The sequence below is a fragment of the Bos grunniens genome, chromosome 1 (genome assembly GCF_055505025.1).
Source record: "Bos grunniens cultivar Pamir isolate PY7600 chromosome 1, Bosgru_T2T1.0, whole genome shotgun sequence".
NCBI lineage: Eukaryota > Metazoa > Chordata > Mammalia > Artiodactyla > Bovidae > Bos > Bos grunniens.
In genome coordinates this window covers 112,378,698-112,395,242 of record NC_141165.1, presented here as the reverse complement: position 1 = coordinate 112,395,242, position 16,545 = coordinate 112,378,698, and the positions used below count along the sequence as shown (strand labels likewise).

Sequence of the window (16,545 nt, the reverse complement as noted above, 5' to 3'; positions counted from 1 at the left end):
ATATAGGGGAACAGAATTTTTTTTTTTTCTTTTTAACTGACTCCTGGTTAAAAATTACATTCTGGCTGCTCAGCCCTTGTCAGTTACATTAATTGCCAATGTCTTCTTGGTCATGTATTTTTTAACTGTATTTATGGTACATTGTGGTAAAGGTACTGTAGACCAAGGGTTGGATATAAAGCCCAGTACTGTTACTTATCACCTATGTGATTGTGGACATCTTAGTTCTAACTTTGCCTCAAGTTCTTTGTGTATAAAATCAGAGTGACAAGAGTATCCACTGGTGTCTACTTCAGAGGTTTCTTCTGAAGTTTAAATAAGTTAAAATGCAAAGCACTTACTTGAATGGAGACTGGTATACAGAAAGCAAACAAAATGTTAGCTATTATATGAAACATAGTTTTTAAGGTTATTGTTGCTGTACAAAATAGATTTAAATATTTTTGGCTTTTATACATGATAGATTTCATTTCCATATTGCATAAAATATTCATGGAAATGTAGTATTCAGGAATGGGATAGATCCTAACAAAGTTGTCCAGATTAAGTTTCTTTCAGATTCACTGCTTTGTCTCTTCAACATGGGCCTTATTATCTAAAATAGTTGCTAAGGTTCTATCCATCAAAATCATGTTCCAGATTGCCAGGAGAGAAGTAAGTGCAGAAGTGTTCATTCTCCCTTTTCAATTAGCTTTATTGAAGTATAATTTACATACAATAAAATTTAGCCATAAATTTTAAGTGTGTAATTTTATGATTTTTGACAAAGTATTTTAGACATTTTTCATTGACATGAGTTGTGAAGCAGCATGAAGCCTGGGTAGGTGCCCAATATGCTACTAGAGATCAGTGGAGAAATAACTCCAGAAAGAATGAAGGGATGGAGCCAAAGCAGAAACAACACCCAGTTGTGGATGTAACTGGTGAAGAAGCAAGGTCCTGTGCTTTAAAGAGCAATATCACATAGGAACCTGGAATGTTAGGTTCATGAATCAAGGCAAATTGGAAGTGGTCAAACAGGAGATGGCAAGAGTGAACATCGACATTCTAGGAATCAGTGAACTAAGATGGACTGAAATGGGTGAATTTAAGTCAGAGGACCATTATATCTACTACTGTGGGCAGGAATCCCTTAGAAGAAATGGAGTAGCCATCATAATCAACAAAAGAGTCTGAAATGCAGTACTTGGATGCAATCTCAAAAACGACAGAATGATCTCTGTTCATTTCCAATGCAAATCATTCAATATCATGGTAATCCAAGTCTATCCCTCAACGAGTAACGCTGAAGAAACTGAAGTTGAACGGTTCTATGAAGACCGACAAGACCTTTTAGAACTAACAACCAAAAAAGATGTCCTTTTCATTATAGGGGACTGGAATGCAAAAGTAGGAAGTCAAGAAACACCTGGAGTTACAGACAAAATTGGCCTTGGAGTACAGAATGAAGCAGGGCAAAGGCTAATAGAGTTTTGCCAAGAGAATGCACTGGTCATAGCAAACACCCGCTTCCAACAACACAAGAGAAGACGCTACACATGGACATCACCAGATGGTCAACACCAAAATCAGATTGATTATATTCTTTGCAGCCAAAGATGGAGAAGCTCTATACAGTCAGCAAAACAAGACCAGGAGCTGACTGTGGCTCAGATCATGAACTCCTTATTGCCAAATTCAGACTTAAATTGAAGAAAACAGGGAAAACCATTAGACCATTCAGGTATGACCTAAATCAAATCCCTTACGATTATACAGTGGAAGTGAGAAATAGATTTAAGGGCCTAGATCTTATAGACGGAGTGCCTGATGAACTATGGAAGGAGGTTCATGATATTGTACAGGAGACAGGGATCAAGACCATTCCCAAGAAAAACATATGCGAAAAAGCAAAATGGCTATCTGAGGGGGCCTTACAAATAGCTGTGAGAAGAGAAGTGAAAAGCAAGGGAGAAAAGGAAAGATATACCCATTTGAATGCATAGTTCAAAAGAATAGCAAGGAGAGATAAGAAAGCCTTCCTTAGCGATCAGTGCAAAGAAATTGAGGAAAACAACAGAATGGGAAAGACTAGAGATCTCTTCAAGAAAATTAGAAGTAGCAAGGCAACATTTCATGGAAAGATGGGTTCAATAAAGGACAGAAATGGTATGGACCTAACAGAAGCAGAAGATATTAAGAAGAGGTGGCCAGAATAACAGAAGAACTGTACAAAAAGGATCTTCATGACCCAGATAATCATGATGGTGTGATCACTCACCTAGAGCCAGACATCCTGGAATGTGAAGTCAAGTGGGCCTTAGGAAGCATCACTATGAACAAAGCTAGTGGAGGTGATGGAATTCCAGTTGAGCTATTTCAGATCCTAAAAGATATTGCTGTGAAAGTGCTGCACTCAGTATGTCAGCAAATTTGGAAAGCTCAGCAGTGGCCACAGGACTGGAAAAGGTCAGTTTTCATTCCAATCTCAAAGAAAGGCAATACCGAAGAATGCTCAAACTACCGGACAATTGCACTCATCTCACATGCTAGTAAGGTAATGCTCAAAATTCTCCAAGCCAGGCTTCAACAACACATGAACCGTGAACTTCCAGATGTACAAGCTGGATTTAGAATAGGCAGAGAAACCAGAGATCAAATTGCCAACATCTGCTGGATCATCGAAAAAGCAAGAGAGTGCCAGAAAAACATCTATTTCTGCTTTATTGACTATGCCAAAGCCTTTGACTATGTGGATCACAATAAACTGTGGAAAATTCTGGAAGAGATGGGAATACCAGACCACCTGACCTGCCTCTTGGGAAATTTGTATGCAGGTCAAGAAGCAATAGTTAGAACTAGACATGCAACAACAGGCTGGTTTCAAATAGGAAAAGGAGTACATCAAGGCTGTATATTGTCACCCTGCTTATTTAACTTATATGCAGAGTACATCATGAGAAACACTGAGCTGGAAGAAGCACAAGCTGGAACCAAGATTGCTGGGAGAAATATCAATAACCTCAGATATGCAGATGACATCACCCTTATGGCAGAAAGTGAAGAACTTTAGAGCCTCTTGATGAAAGTGAAAGAAGAGAGTGAAAAAGTTGGCTTAAAGCTCAACATTCAGAAAATGAAGATCATGGCATCTGGCCCCATCACTTTATGCCAAACAATAGGGAAAGACTGGAAATGGTGGCTGACTTTGTTTTCCTGGGCTCCAAAATCACTGCAGATGGTGATTGCAGCCATGAAATTAAAAGACGCTTACTCCTTGGAAGGAAAGTTATGACCAACCTAGACAGCATATTAAAAAGCAGAGACATTACTTTGTCAACAAAGGTCCATCTAGTCAAGGCTATGTTTTTTCCAGTAGTCATCTATGGATGTGAGTTGGACTGTGAAGAAGGCTGAATGCCGAAGAATTGATGCTTTCCAACTGTGGTGTTGGAGAAGCCTCTTGAGAGTCCTTTGGACTGCAAGAGGATCCAACAAATCCATCCTAAAGGAAATCAGTCCTGGGTGTTAATTGGAAGGAATGATATTGAAGCTGAAACTCCAATACTTTGGCCACCTGATGTGAAGAGCTGACTCATTTGAAAGACCCTGATGCTGGGAAAGATTGAGGGTGGGAGGAGAAGGGGATGACAGAGGATGAGATGGTTGGATGACATCACTGACTCAATGGACATGAGTTTGGGTAAACTTTGGGAGTAGGTGATGGACAGAGAGCCCTGGCATGCTGTGGTTCATGGGGTTACAAAGAATCGGACACGATTGAGTGACTGAACTGAACTGAATGAAGCCTGGAAATACAGATGACTGTTTTAGATTCTTACCACATCACTAATACTCATCTCAGTGTCTAGACCTTTGTCAAATGATGTTGCACACTACTCAGCCTGGTTTTCTTTTTTGTTGGCATCCTTGTGCATTCTGACTTTGACTATCCTAGTGGATAAATAAATATTGTGGCTACATTAAAAGCTTCACCTCCTTCACTGGTGCTGATAATTCAGTTATTGATAATCCTAGAGGGACAATTCCTCTCCCTTCTATGTTTAACCTATGCAAATGTACTTGATGAAGACTTTCTGATGGGACTATTCAAAAACCTTTTCTAGTCTTTGCCCTGATCTAGGGGGACAGAATGGGATTTGGAATCAAATATATAAAGAACTTGAAATCCTGGCTCTGGTCTTTAATAACTCTGTGCCATAGTGTTGGTTAGTAAATCTCTTGGAGTATCAGTTTCCTCATACCTGTGGTGGAAAGAAGGGGACGACAGAGGTTGAGATGGTTGGATGGCATCACTGACTCAATGGACATGAGTTTGAGTAAACTCTCGGAGTTGGTGAGGGACAGGGAGGCCTGGCTTGCTGCAGTCCATGGGTCGCAAAGAGTTGGACACGACTGAGCAACTGAACTGAACTGTGGTGGAAAGAATATTTCCTTCGGTTTTCTCAAAGAGAGAATAAGCAGATACATGAAAAGTTATTTGCACTTTATAGTACATGCTAGCTTCCTACCCCAGAGAAGGCAATGGCACCCCAGTCCAGTGTTCTTGCCTGGAGAATCCCAGGGATGGGGGAGCCTGGTGGGCTGCCATCTATGGGGTCACACAGAGTCGGACACGACTGAAGTGACTTAGCAGCAGCAGCAGCTTCCTACCCATATCAGGTGCAACACTACTAACAGAAACAATCTAGGCTTCTATATTTGAAGAGTTGGCTACAGGCACATAATGTAACATGGTATTTATTCTTACTTTCTATTTGTCAGTTTTGTTTTTCAAGATGTCTTTGGATTTCCTTATCCTGTCACATAGTTTCAAGTTGAGTGTTCTGTTTGTGATTCTGGATGTTTGAAGAAGAATGATCCATGTGACATGGATGGTTTTAGCTATCTGAACATTGAGAAGGATATGGGAATTAGAACCAGGGGTATAGAAAAGATAAAAGTAAAATGATGTCTTAATAATGCATGGTAAAATAGAGTCAAATAAATAGAATGGCAGCACTCTGGAATGGTTATTGTCACCTGACAGAGCCAGATTAGCGTCTGGTCTCAAGAGCAGGTGTTGAGCCACACACCATTGCCTAATATGAAGTGTGATGTAAGCAAACACATCAGGACTTAGGTACTTATGGAAGACAAATACCTCTGGGGTATGGTGATGGGGAAGCCACATTTAAATCTGAGTGTCTTTGTGCCACCTTGCTTGTCCCCCACATACTCTAAGCCTTTGTTCCTCAAAACTCAAGAGTACCTAAAGATCAAGTGGTGAGTACTTCTTAAAAATGCAGACTTCTGGGCTTCCTCCTGCTGATTGATTTAGTAGATGTGAAGTGAGCCCAGTCTGCCTTTAATTAGGCACCCTGACTCTTTCTGATCCTGTTTGCCACCCAGGCCAGTGTTTCAGGGAGGTGGGGTCCCAGGCAGGAGCTCATCATTCATTGGCTATTTATTGAGTGCTAAATAGGTGTGAAGCATTCTAGGGGACATGGCACTTGTTCACCAAGAGTTTACACTGAAGGAGGAAATAAGACTTGAATGCAGATAGGTAGCAGTTGCTGGCTCTCCAGGTTAGAGTCAGACTGTTGCTTCTTTCTTGTCCACATTTTACTTTGTGCAAGCCTCATATTGGCTTAGAATAATTTAATCTAACTTATTTATTCACCTGTCTCTCAGTTTGTGTATTCTGTGAGGGCAAGTGACCTTCACTATTGACCTACTTAAATGTTTTCCCATCGTCTTTTCTTATTTTGAACTGTGGTGTTGGAGAAGACTTTTGAGAGTCCCTTGGACTGCAAGGAGATCAAACCAGTCCATCCTAAAGGAAATAAGTCCTGCATACTCATTTGAAGGACTGATGTTGAAACTGAAACTCCAATACTTTGGCCACCTGATGCGAACTGACTCATTTAAAAAGACCTTGATGCTGAGAAAGATTGAAGGCAGGAGGAGAAGGGGATGACGGAGGATGAGATGGTTGGATGTCATCACCGACATGAGTTTGGGTAAACTTTGGGAGTTGGTGATGGACAGGGAGGCCTGGTGTGCTGCAGTCCATGGGTCACAAAGAGTTGGACACAACTGAGTGACTGAACTGAACTGAACTGAACTTTCTTATTCCTATAACTTTGATTTGGCTGTGACTCCCAACTTAAGCACCTGTGCCAGTCTCTTGCTTGATGCCCTGTAAGAAGATGGTTTGTCTTTATCAGACTTAAAATCAGGCTTTATTACATTACTGCTGCCATGGTCTTTCCTTTTGTTGCTTGTCCATCTTGATAGCCTGGAAGACAGAGGCCAAAGATCAGACATGTTCTCCTGGCTCTGGTTTTCACAGCAGGTGGGACAGGACTGTGGTCATGTGGGTGGGGTGTCAAGGTGAGTCTCATTGGGAAATATTCTGTGGCACAATGTTTGAACTGGAGGTAGGGTGTTTAAAAGGATGTGGTCCTTAGACACACAACGCAGGCATTGTGACATATTCGGAAGATTTATCTGCTCAAGTTCAAGGTGGCACATTGATTTAATGTGAGCACATTGGTTTAGTCTCCAAGGAGGAAAACGGGACAATTTTAGATTTAGGCCAGTCAGTATCTGCTTTTCCTTCTTGAGACTGGGACCATTGTAAATTCTATTCTGGGAGAAGAGAATTGCATGGGAGTTGACACTGAGGAAAGTGTGAAGGTAAGGATAATTTAACTAAGAATGTCTTTTATTTTTTTTTAATTTTATTTTATTTTTAAACTTTACATAATTGTATTAGTTTTGCCAAATATCAAAATGAATCCATCACAGGTATACATGTGCTCCCCATCCTGAACCCTCCTCCCTCCTCCCTCCCCATACCATCCCTCTGGGTCATCCCAGTGCACTAGCTCCAAGCATCCAGTATCGTGCATTGAACCTGGACTTGCATCTCGTTTCATACATGATATTTTACATGTTTCAATGCCATTCTCCCAAATCTTCCCACCCTCTCCCTCTCCCACAGAGTCCATAAGACTGTTCCATACATCAACAGTTGAAATTTGGGAGAGAAAGAACTGATATGGAATGATGGAGAATCAAAAAAAAAAAAAATCAAAGCTACATATGCTTGTATACACATTGCTTTGAAAATGAAGGCAAATGATAAAGTGAGCTCAAGAAATAGCTCAAATTGGTTTATTGTGTTGGATTTATAAATGTCTTGATATGAGTCACTAAATAAGATTTAGTACTATTTTATTTTGGTCATGGCTCAAGATGAATTTTTACTTGAAGTTTGGTGGTGGCTGAAGATGAATTTTTAGTTTAAATTTTTCTCCATGGTTTTCATTTATATCTGGTTCAGAATCCAATGAGTAAATTTCAGAACCTGTTTCTCGCAACTATTTTCAGTTCTCTCCTCTTTCCGTACACAGGCCTGGTCATTGTTTAAGTGGCTTTGGTTAATGGGAATGAACACCTAACACCTGATTTTGCACTTGAGATTTGCTCAGTATTACCCCCAAATGCTAGAGTTTTAAAATGTTTCCCTTTTGGGTGGTGAGTGAGTGTTCGTGTATGGCAGGTGTTGGTCAGTAAAATACAGCTAATAGGGGTTTCAGGCATTGTTTCTTGTCTTAGCTTAGGGGATGATGTTTGGTGTCATTAGGAGCAGAGGGTTTTTTCTGGATGGGGAAGTGTATAAATTTTTAGGATGACTGGAAGCTAGAAACCAGTGATTGAATCGTGAAGCTCACCACTTTAGGGCCGCCTGAACCTTTATAAGTGGTGCAATCAAGCAGGGAGGATGCTGATGAAGGACCTTCTGGTTTGCTAGCCTGGTGATTTCCCCGGGGCTTCTGCTGGCTGTCTGGCGGGAGTGCTCTGCTTTGTGGAGGAGGGCCCCATGTTCTCCTTCCAAAGGCAACATGTCAGCTTTTGGATTGAGATCTAATTAAACTCTGGATTACTAGGTTTTTACCAGCAATTGCACTTGCAGGCAATAGGAAACCAGGGAACAAAAGACAGATGTACAGGTGGTGGTGTTCTAGAAGTTGACTTGAGTGATGTTTGAGGTTCTGAGTGAGTTTTCTCTCTCCACAATGGAAGTGAAATTAAGTGAGTGCCATTTTTGTTTTTAGGAGCAACTGGGTCTGTTGAGTCCCTTAGCCAGGCAAATATAGCAAGACTGCTTTGACTTCATTTTGTTTGGGTCTTTAAAACAGAAAGATTGGAACCATTAGAATGTTTCAGATTAAAAGGCTAACGATACAGAAGTTCTATAACTGACATAGGAAAAGGAGTCATTTCTTATCCCACTCTGATCATCTCAAAATCTTTCAACTATTCCCATTGCCTCCCAATCACATCCCAGGGACTGTTCTGAGATATACTGGTTTGTTCAGCCTTTGGGGGTACAAGAATCTGTTAGCTGGTCATGGAGGTAGACTTGGCTTAGAGTTTTACAATTCAGATATTTTCATGCCATTTCTAAAATATGCAATATATTTTATGTGTGTATTCAAAGTATTTATTAGGAAAACCTGAATATTTAAAAGCAACCACAATTTTGGTAACTCTTGTTTGGAACTTCCTTCTTTTTTATCCCCCATATACCAAGAACCTAAAAAAAGAGAAAAAATGGATGACCCAGGCTCACAACCACTGAGAGGCCTCAATTACCTGCTTTACAGGCTCTCACAATATAGTGATGAGCATACAGGCTAATGGAGAAGGCACATTTCCAGTAACTAATCACACAAAGAATTCATTAAAATAAGAACTGAGTACTCTGAGAAGGTGTAAGAGTGATTCTTTTCTGTCTGTCCATGAGGGAGGATTTTCCAAGTAGATAAAATTCAAGAGGCTAGGGGAAGTCAACCAAGTTTGGGGCAGGAGAGGATTGACAAAGGAAGTAGAGGCAGTAAGTATCAATAACCAATTAGTTTTCAGGGACACAGGTGGACTCTAGGATGACTTTCATATTTTTGGGCTTGAGCAAGTGGATGAGTGGTGATAACTGGAGAAAATATTATTTTCTGGTAGTGGGTGGTATAAATAAGATGATTAGTTCAATGGAGGTGTTGAATAAATATGTGATCCTGTGTTATAAGAAGGGCTTATTTACTCTTGTTAACTTAGAGCTTCATAGGTCCAGTGGGGAATGGAAGAGTAGATTGGTTCCTGCTTTCAATCTACTTGCAGCTTATACTTTAATTGCAGTCAAGGAGTTAAATAACCACAGAAAATTCTAGTAACCCTCTAAGACAGCAGCAGGAGCAATGTTACAGGCCATACATGAATGATTGCTAGGTGAATGGTATAGGTGCTTCTTGCTTTGCTGCAGCTGGTATCCAAGTAGAATTTCTCATCTGGTTTTACTTTTGTTTTTCTTTCATAGTTTGAGATGGGTTGAGAATAGCAGGAGCTTGTTTAGTAATACTGTGGTTTGTTTGCTTTGAAATATCTCATTTTATCAGTTAGAAAGTTTGTCTTAAGAAAAGAGGGGGGCTTCCCAGGTGGTAAAGAATTTGCCTCCAGTGCAGGAGATGCAAGAGATGAGAGTTCAATCCTTTGGTCAGAAAGATCCCGGGGAAGGAAATGACAACCCACTCCAGTATTTTTGCCTGGAGGATTCCATGGACAGAGGAGCCTGGCAGGCTACTGTAGAGCAGGTTGCAAAAAGTTGAATACCACTGAGCACATGAGCCCCATGATCACAACAGAAGAGGAATCTGAAGCCCTGAAGGGGTAAATAACTTTCCCAAAGACATGGAGTAGGTAAATGGTAAAGTTGGGATTCAGATCTAGTTTTTGAGGTCTTCAGATCTTCCTCAGTTTTTAAAAAAATCCTATTTATTTATTTTAACTAAATATATCCCCTATCTCCTAATTTTAGAGATGTATATTATTTCTAATTTGGTACTTCTATTTCCAGTTAGATGTTTAGGATTAATTCCTAGAAGTGCAATCCCTGTACCAAGGAACGTAAAAATCTTTAAGATTCCTTTAGAATATATCAGATTCTTTTCCAGAAAAGTTAAAAAAAATTTACAGTGTAGGTGTACTTTTCAATCCCATGTATATGTATTTTTTAGTTTCTTGTGGCACTCTACTCCAGTACTCTTGCCTGGAAAATCCCATGGATGGAGAAGCATGGTGGGCTGCAGTCCATGGGGTCGCTAAGAGTCGGGCACGACTGAGAGACTTCACTTTCACTTTTCACTTTCATGCATTGGAGAAGGAAATAGCAACCCACTCCAGTGTATGGATGATTCAGGGGCTGCTGGAATGTCCGTCTGGGATCTCAGCTGGAGATTTAAGAGACTTGTAGTGTTTTAGTCAGCTTCATAGTTCATCTTTGAAACTTCACGGTTCTGTCAGGAGGATGTGGAAGTAACTCAAAGGAATCTGTCCCAAACCAAGGGGTCCAGCACTCAGCCCTACTGGGCTGGGGAGAATCCTGAAATCCCCCTCTCATGAGTTCTTCTGCACTGATCTACTGTCCAATCCACAGGGATGATTCTGAGTTCTCTCTTTGTTATTCTGTAGAAGGTACATTAGCTTTGAACAAAGGACTACTCACGTAAACTCAAAAAATTCAAGACTGAATTTCTGTAAGACTGAATTCAAGACATATTTGGTCAAAACCAAAAAAAAAGAGTATTTCTGTTTTTTGTTGCTTGATCATGTAGCAATTCAATTCAAGCCTGGTTTTCTATAGCACTGACCAAAAAAGGAGGATATTTTTGTTTTTTATTGCTCGATCATATAGCAGTTATGTTTACAGAATTTAAATTTGATTTGGCTTGGTATCCCTCTCAATCTGCTGGATTAGGCTGTTAAATGTCAACTTTTAATGACTTAACTCAATAAAGAGTTGTTTCCTGCAAAAATCTAATGCAATCTGGTTGACTATCTTCTATGTTGTAGTTATACCATGCCTAGGTTGCCAAAGCGGGGGAAAAACAAGTTAAAGGAGTCACATAAGCTCTTAACTGACTTAACATGAAAGTGACAAATGCCACAATCTGCTGGACAGAACTAGAAACATGGTTCTGATTAAAATGGAGAGCAGGCTGGGAAAAGTGCGTGGAAGAATACACAGATATTTGATGAGCACTAGTGGTCTCTTCCACACACTTGATGTTTGATACTCTGAAATTACCTACTTAAAATTTTTTGTAGGCAATTTCATATCACTTTGAGTTTTAAACATAAAGATAGAACTTTCCTATTACTATCTTTCAAATATGATTAAAGTGTTTTGGCTGAGTACACACTATCACTTTTAAGAGATCTTTTGAGCTCCTTGTTAAAAACAGTGGCAAGTCTCTTCTCCCAGGTTCTCAGGCCAAAACATCCATCCCAGACTTCTCTCTTTTTCTCTTTCACTCTACACCCAGATCAGATCAGTCGCTCAGTCGTGTCCAATTCTTTGCGACCCCATGAATCGCAGCACGCCAGGCCTCCCTATCCATCACCAACTCCCGGAGTTCACTGAGACTCACATTCATCAAAGTTTTTTTTAATAATTGTGAGATTTGGATAAGTAATTTCACTTCTCTACACCTGTATCCCAATTGAAAATATGATTTAACCCCTGATTCGTTGGTATATTGTGAAAATTAGGTTAGAGATCACATGTAAACCAGTAGACACAGTGCCTAGAATAAGGTTAATTGTTCAACCAATGTCTGTCTTTCTACTTGATGGTATTGTTGATCCTGTAATTGGTCTATGTCTGTCGACAGTTATACCGGATCCTCTGACCCAGCAGTATATATCTACCATCATCAGAAGATAGTACATGGGAATAAGTGATGTTTGGCCAAGTTTTGGAAAGGAAACACCTTCATCTTCTCTGTGTTCTTATTTTGGTAGTTATGGGGAACTTCAAAGGCCATGCTCTCCCTGGATCCTTCTTCTTTATCTTGGGGATTTGGTGGACTATAAAGTACATTCTGAAATATGCCTTCAAAAAGCAGAAACGGACTTCTTACCTTGATTCCAAAGCATTATTCCATCGAGCTGAAATGTTGGAAGGAATTGTAATAGTTGGAATGACTTTAACGGGTGAGTGACCCTTTTCTGTGTTCTGTTTGCTTTTTGGGGTATTTTCACATGCAAAGAGATAATTCAATATCAAAACAAAAAATTGCTAAAATAAATATTTCATTAAAAATACCTGAATACCTATTCTAATTGTAATTTCTACCTAGTATAATTTATTAGAACTTATACTTCATGTTATACAAAGGGCTATTCCTTATGAGTTAGTCATAGCAATTAACTTGCCTGTCCAGTCAAGGTGAATCTTCTTTTTAGATTTAGTTGGAGCCTTTAAGATAATTTTATGTCAGTTATTCTGAGGCCTGAAAGAGTTAACTCTATCCAAAACCATTTTTCAAAATGTCACAAAGGTAATCAAGTGATTATGGGAAAGTGTCAATAATAAATTATTGCTGATAGGCTATCCACAGGGTTCAGGTTGAAGAAAACCTTATCTTCTGTGTTCATCCTTTTTGTGTGGTTACTAAATTAGAGACAGAGGTTGGGCCAGATGATTGTAAGGCCTTTCCATTGGTTCTATGATTCTGTAAAAACATTGTGTTTTTAGAGTTCCACTTCAGCCTCTCCTTTATTGAAGGCAGAACTTCCTAATTTTCCTTCAGATTTCTTCATACTTTGTTCATGATGAGAGGTCTTTGCGATGGTCATCCAACTGTGGATCAACTATTTTTCAAAGAGAGGAATTTCCTTGCCAAATTCTATAGATAAATAAATGAAGCAGCATCTTCAAGAAAGTTTTTCAGAATTTGTGTAACTGGCTAGACTGTATGCTATATCTGTGTGTGCTTTCTCAGTTATCCATAACTGGGGAGAAGCTGAACTCTAGCATTTTAATCCTGAACCAAGCACAACTCACTACCCAAAGATGTACTATGTAAGAAGAATTAATCAGATGCTATAGGATTAACCTCACAAATCTAAATCTAAAATTACTCAGGATTTATCTAGTCATTAGATTAAAGTAGGAACTAAGGCCATCAGGGGAACTAATCAGGGAACTCTGTGGAACTAAGACCATTAGCTTTGAAGATCTGAAATAGCTGTTTGATGAAACTCACTATCTTTGACTAAGAATGATTATCCAAACCAATCTTTGAAGCTTCAAAACCAGCCTAAAGAACCAGTGCTCAGCTGTAGGTAACAGCCCAGATAGAAGAATCAGTGCCATAAAAAGATAATATATTGGGATAAGAAGTAGCCTGGTTCTTCTTCATCTTCCTTTTTCAGTAAAATTGTGGAAAGATGGCTTAAAGTGTGATATATCCCTCTGCAGGCATCCTTGGAGAACAGTTTTATCCTGGAGGACCACACCTGACCTTATATGACTACAAAGAGGGTCAATGGGTCCAACTCCTGAGCTGGCAGCATTTTACCATGTACTTCTTCTTTGGGCTGCTGGGTGTAACCAATATCTTATCTTCTACCGTCGTTTCACTTCCTGCCTCCTTTAGCAAATTAATGTTATCAAATGCCTTATTTGTGGAGGGTAAGTATGAGTATTTTCATATACCTTTCATTATTCTTGGACATTTGTCTAGCCCTTTACAATAATATTTCTTTTGCGTCCTGGTATAGCCTTGGCCCACAAGGTCATCTGTTTGGTTTGGGCCGTGGTGAGCTATTGAGATGTCCTAGACAGGATGCCAAAGATTTTCCTTCCCTACTGACTCATTTGGGCTTTCCTGGTGGCTCAGTTCGTAAAGAATCTGCCTGCAATGCAAGAGACCTGGGTTTGATCCCTGGGTCAGGAAGATCCCCTGGAGAAGGAAATGGCTACCACTCCTGTATCCTTGCCTGGAGAATTCAATGGACAGAGGAGGCTGGTGGGCTACAATCCATAGGGTGACAAAGAGTTGGACATGACTGAATACTAACATACACACACACTGACTCATTTAGTACAACACATGAAAAAATTCAATGTGTTTTATTCATAGTTCACATTTTCTTAAAGAAACACCTACTCCAGTATTCTTGCCTGGAGAATTCCAGGGACAGAGGAGCCTACTGGGCTCCAGCCATGGGGCTTGCAGAACTTGTCTGTTACGATTAAGCAACGAATCAACAATAATGACAGCCATTGTTTATCTCTGATTTATCCAGGAGATGATCATTATTTCCATTTTTGACATATAAAATTGAGCTGAGAATAGTGAAGCATAAATATCCTCAAACGAGGAGACCACCACTCACAGTAGAGTAGCTTCCAAATCTAATATTGATATAGTGAAACTCCACCATTACATGATAAACAGGGTCCAAAAAATCCGGTCGCATAAAAATGAAGTCCTAACATTCTTTGTTCCATTAGCCTCCCTGTTACTCTGTACAGAAACACTGAAAGCAAGTATTTAATGATTTGTTTTCATTTATTTTATATATAAGGGATAGATTGTTTGTAGAACTAGAAAAATCTCCCCATTATCAAGAGATAGTCTTTCCTAATGTCCACTTTGCCTCCCACATCCAAAGGTAAGAGCTTTGGTTGGGCACCAACCATGATGCCATGATTCTCTTTATCTGAGGGTGTTACCATATTTTCAGTGAACATCTTTTCCCTCTCATCTAAATGAAAAGGATGAAACTGAAGCCAGCATCTCTGTCCATGGGATTAAAAAATATAGTTAGTTACTACTTCTTGGGAGCTTCCAGAGAATCTTATAACACCCATCAAATTCCACTCTTATGACTTGTGTGTATATTTACTGCCTTCAGTGGACTGAATTTCTTAAGGTGAAGGTTTGTCTCATTCATCTGTCTGTTCACCTCAACACCTGTTTCACTGTTCCCTTCATGCTTATTATTCTTATTTTTGCATAAAACATGGCTTTGAAATATAGTTATAGAAAATGTCATGATATAGTGGAGAAGAGAATAAAAGCTGGGGAAGGGGAAAGGAAATTTCAAAGATTCCATCCTAAAGAGGTAGTGATGACTCCAAAAATGCTGTGTGCTCAGTCATGTCCGACTCTATTGCCACCCCATTAACTGTAGCCCACCAGGCTCCTTTGTCCATGAGATTTTCCAGGCAAGAATACTGAAGTAGGCTGCCATTTCCCACTCCAGGTGATCTTCCAGACCCAAGGATGGAATCCACATTTCCTGCACCTCCTGCATTGGCAGGTAGATTCTTTACCACTGTGCCACCTGGGAAGTCCCTCCAAATGCTAGAGGTTTCCAATATTGTAGGAAGCAGTGAGCATCTGATATTTTGGACAAATAAATGTGTGTGTTTATGAAAGTTGTGTATTGAGGGAAACAGTAGATAGTTTCACTGAAAAAGGCAAACAATTTTTTCTGCCTCTGACAGCTTTTGTTTTCTACAATCACATTCATGGCCGGGAAATGTTGGACATCTTTGTGCACAAGCTTCTGGTCTTGGTCGTATTTTCGACAGGCGTGATTGCCTTCATGGAGCTCTTTGCACAGACCAGTATAACTGTGGAACTTCTGCGGACAAGCCTTTTCCTGCTTCAGGGAAGCTGGTTCTGGCAGGTGAGTTGGGGCCTCCAGTCAATGTGCCTGGTGTCTGCACTGATGGCCTTCTCTCTTTGATTGTAGGTGTTGTGCTCTGAAACCCAGAGACTCCCTTCTGATATTCTGCTGGCAGTGCGAATGTGAGCCTTTGAGAGGTGATGCTTAATTGAGGGGCTCAGTGACCCTGGTGGGAATAGTGACAGAGCAGCAGGAAAGGAGGTGGGAGGTGTCCACCTTCTTCACACACCTGAATATCCATTTTGTAGGAACTCTGAGCTGGTGCTTAGCTGGAAGCAGTTCCTGATGTTAAAGTCACTTAAAGCCTAATGAGTAATAAGCTTGAGAAACATGGAAGGCAGGAAAGGGAGGGAATTATGTGTTGAGGAATAAGTATGTGCTGGCTGCTGGACGCGACTTTTACATACACATTATTTCATTCTCATTTTGTCCTTGTGTTTCATTTTGTCCTCACGACAACTTGGAAGTTAGATATTATCATTCCCAATTGACTGATAAAGAAGGCTCAGAGAGAGCAAGTTACTTTCGCAGGATCACTCAGTAATGGAGCTAGGTTCTAAATGTGGGTCTGTTTGACTCCAAATCCCAGACATTTTCCATTTTACTGTTGACTCCCTAATCTTGGAGTGTTGTTGAAAACATAGTGAACATCTACTATACAGCAGGGGTCCCCAACTTCCGGGATCTAATGTCTGATCTGAGGAGGAGCTGATATAATATGAAAAAACATGAAGTACACAATAAATATAATGCACTTGAATTGAACTGAAACTCTCACTTCCTCCACCCTAGTTCATGGAAAAATTGTCTTCCACGAATTTAGTCCCTGTTGCCAAAAAGATTGGGGACTACTATTTTATAGAGACTGATAAGTCATAATCCAATATACATATATAGATATAATGAAAGTCTGGGATGAAAGGTGAATGTGGTTTAATGACAGAAGATTTCTTAAAGGAGATTTTTAGTCACTAAAGTTCAAGGATATGGGATGATGAGGTTCTTCCAGGGATT

General features: G+C 39.9%; 1 protein-coding gene across 3 annotated transcripts in view; it reads left to right on the top strand.

The window, feature by feature from the left end:
- The window catches only part of TMEM45A (transmembrane protein 45A), a 114,458-nt gene that overhangs the window by 74,765 nt on the left and 23,148 nt on the right, over positions 1-16,545 (top strand). For all 3 annotated transcript variants that reach the window (XM_086409890.1, XM_086409882.1, XM_086409901.1), the window contains exons 2-4: positions 11,848-12,039; positions 13,310-13,522; positions 15,347-15,531. In XM_086409890.1, coding sequence (XP_086266016.1) covers positions 11,850-12,039; positions 13,310-13,522; positions 15,347-15,531 — 588 coding nt within the window. In that variant the 5' untranslated portion in view covers positions 11,848-11,849. The remainder of the gene's footprint in view (positions 1-11,847; positions 12,040-13,309; positions 13,523-15,346; positions 15,532-16,545) is intronic.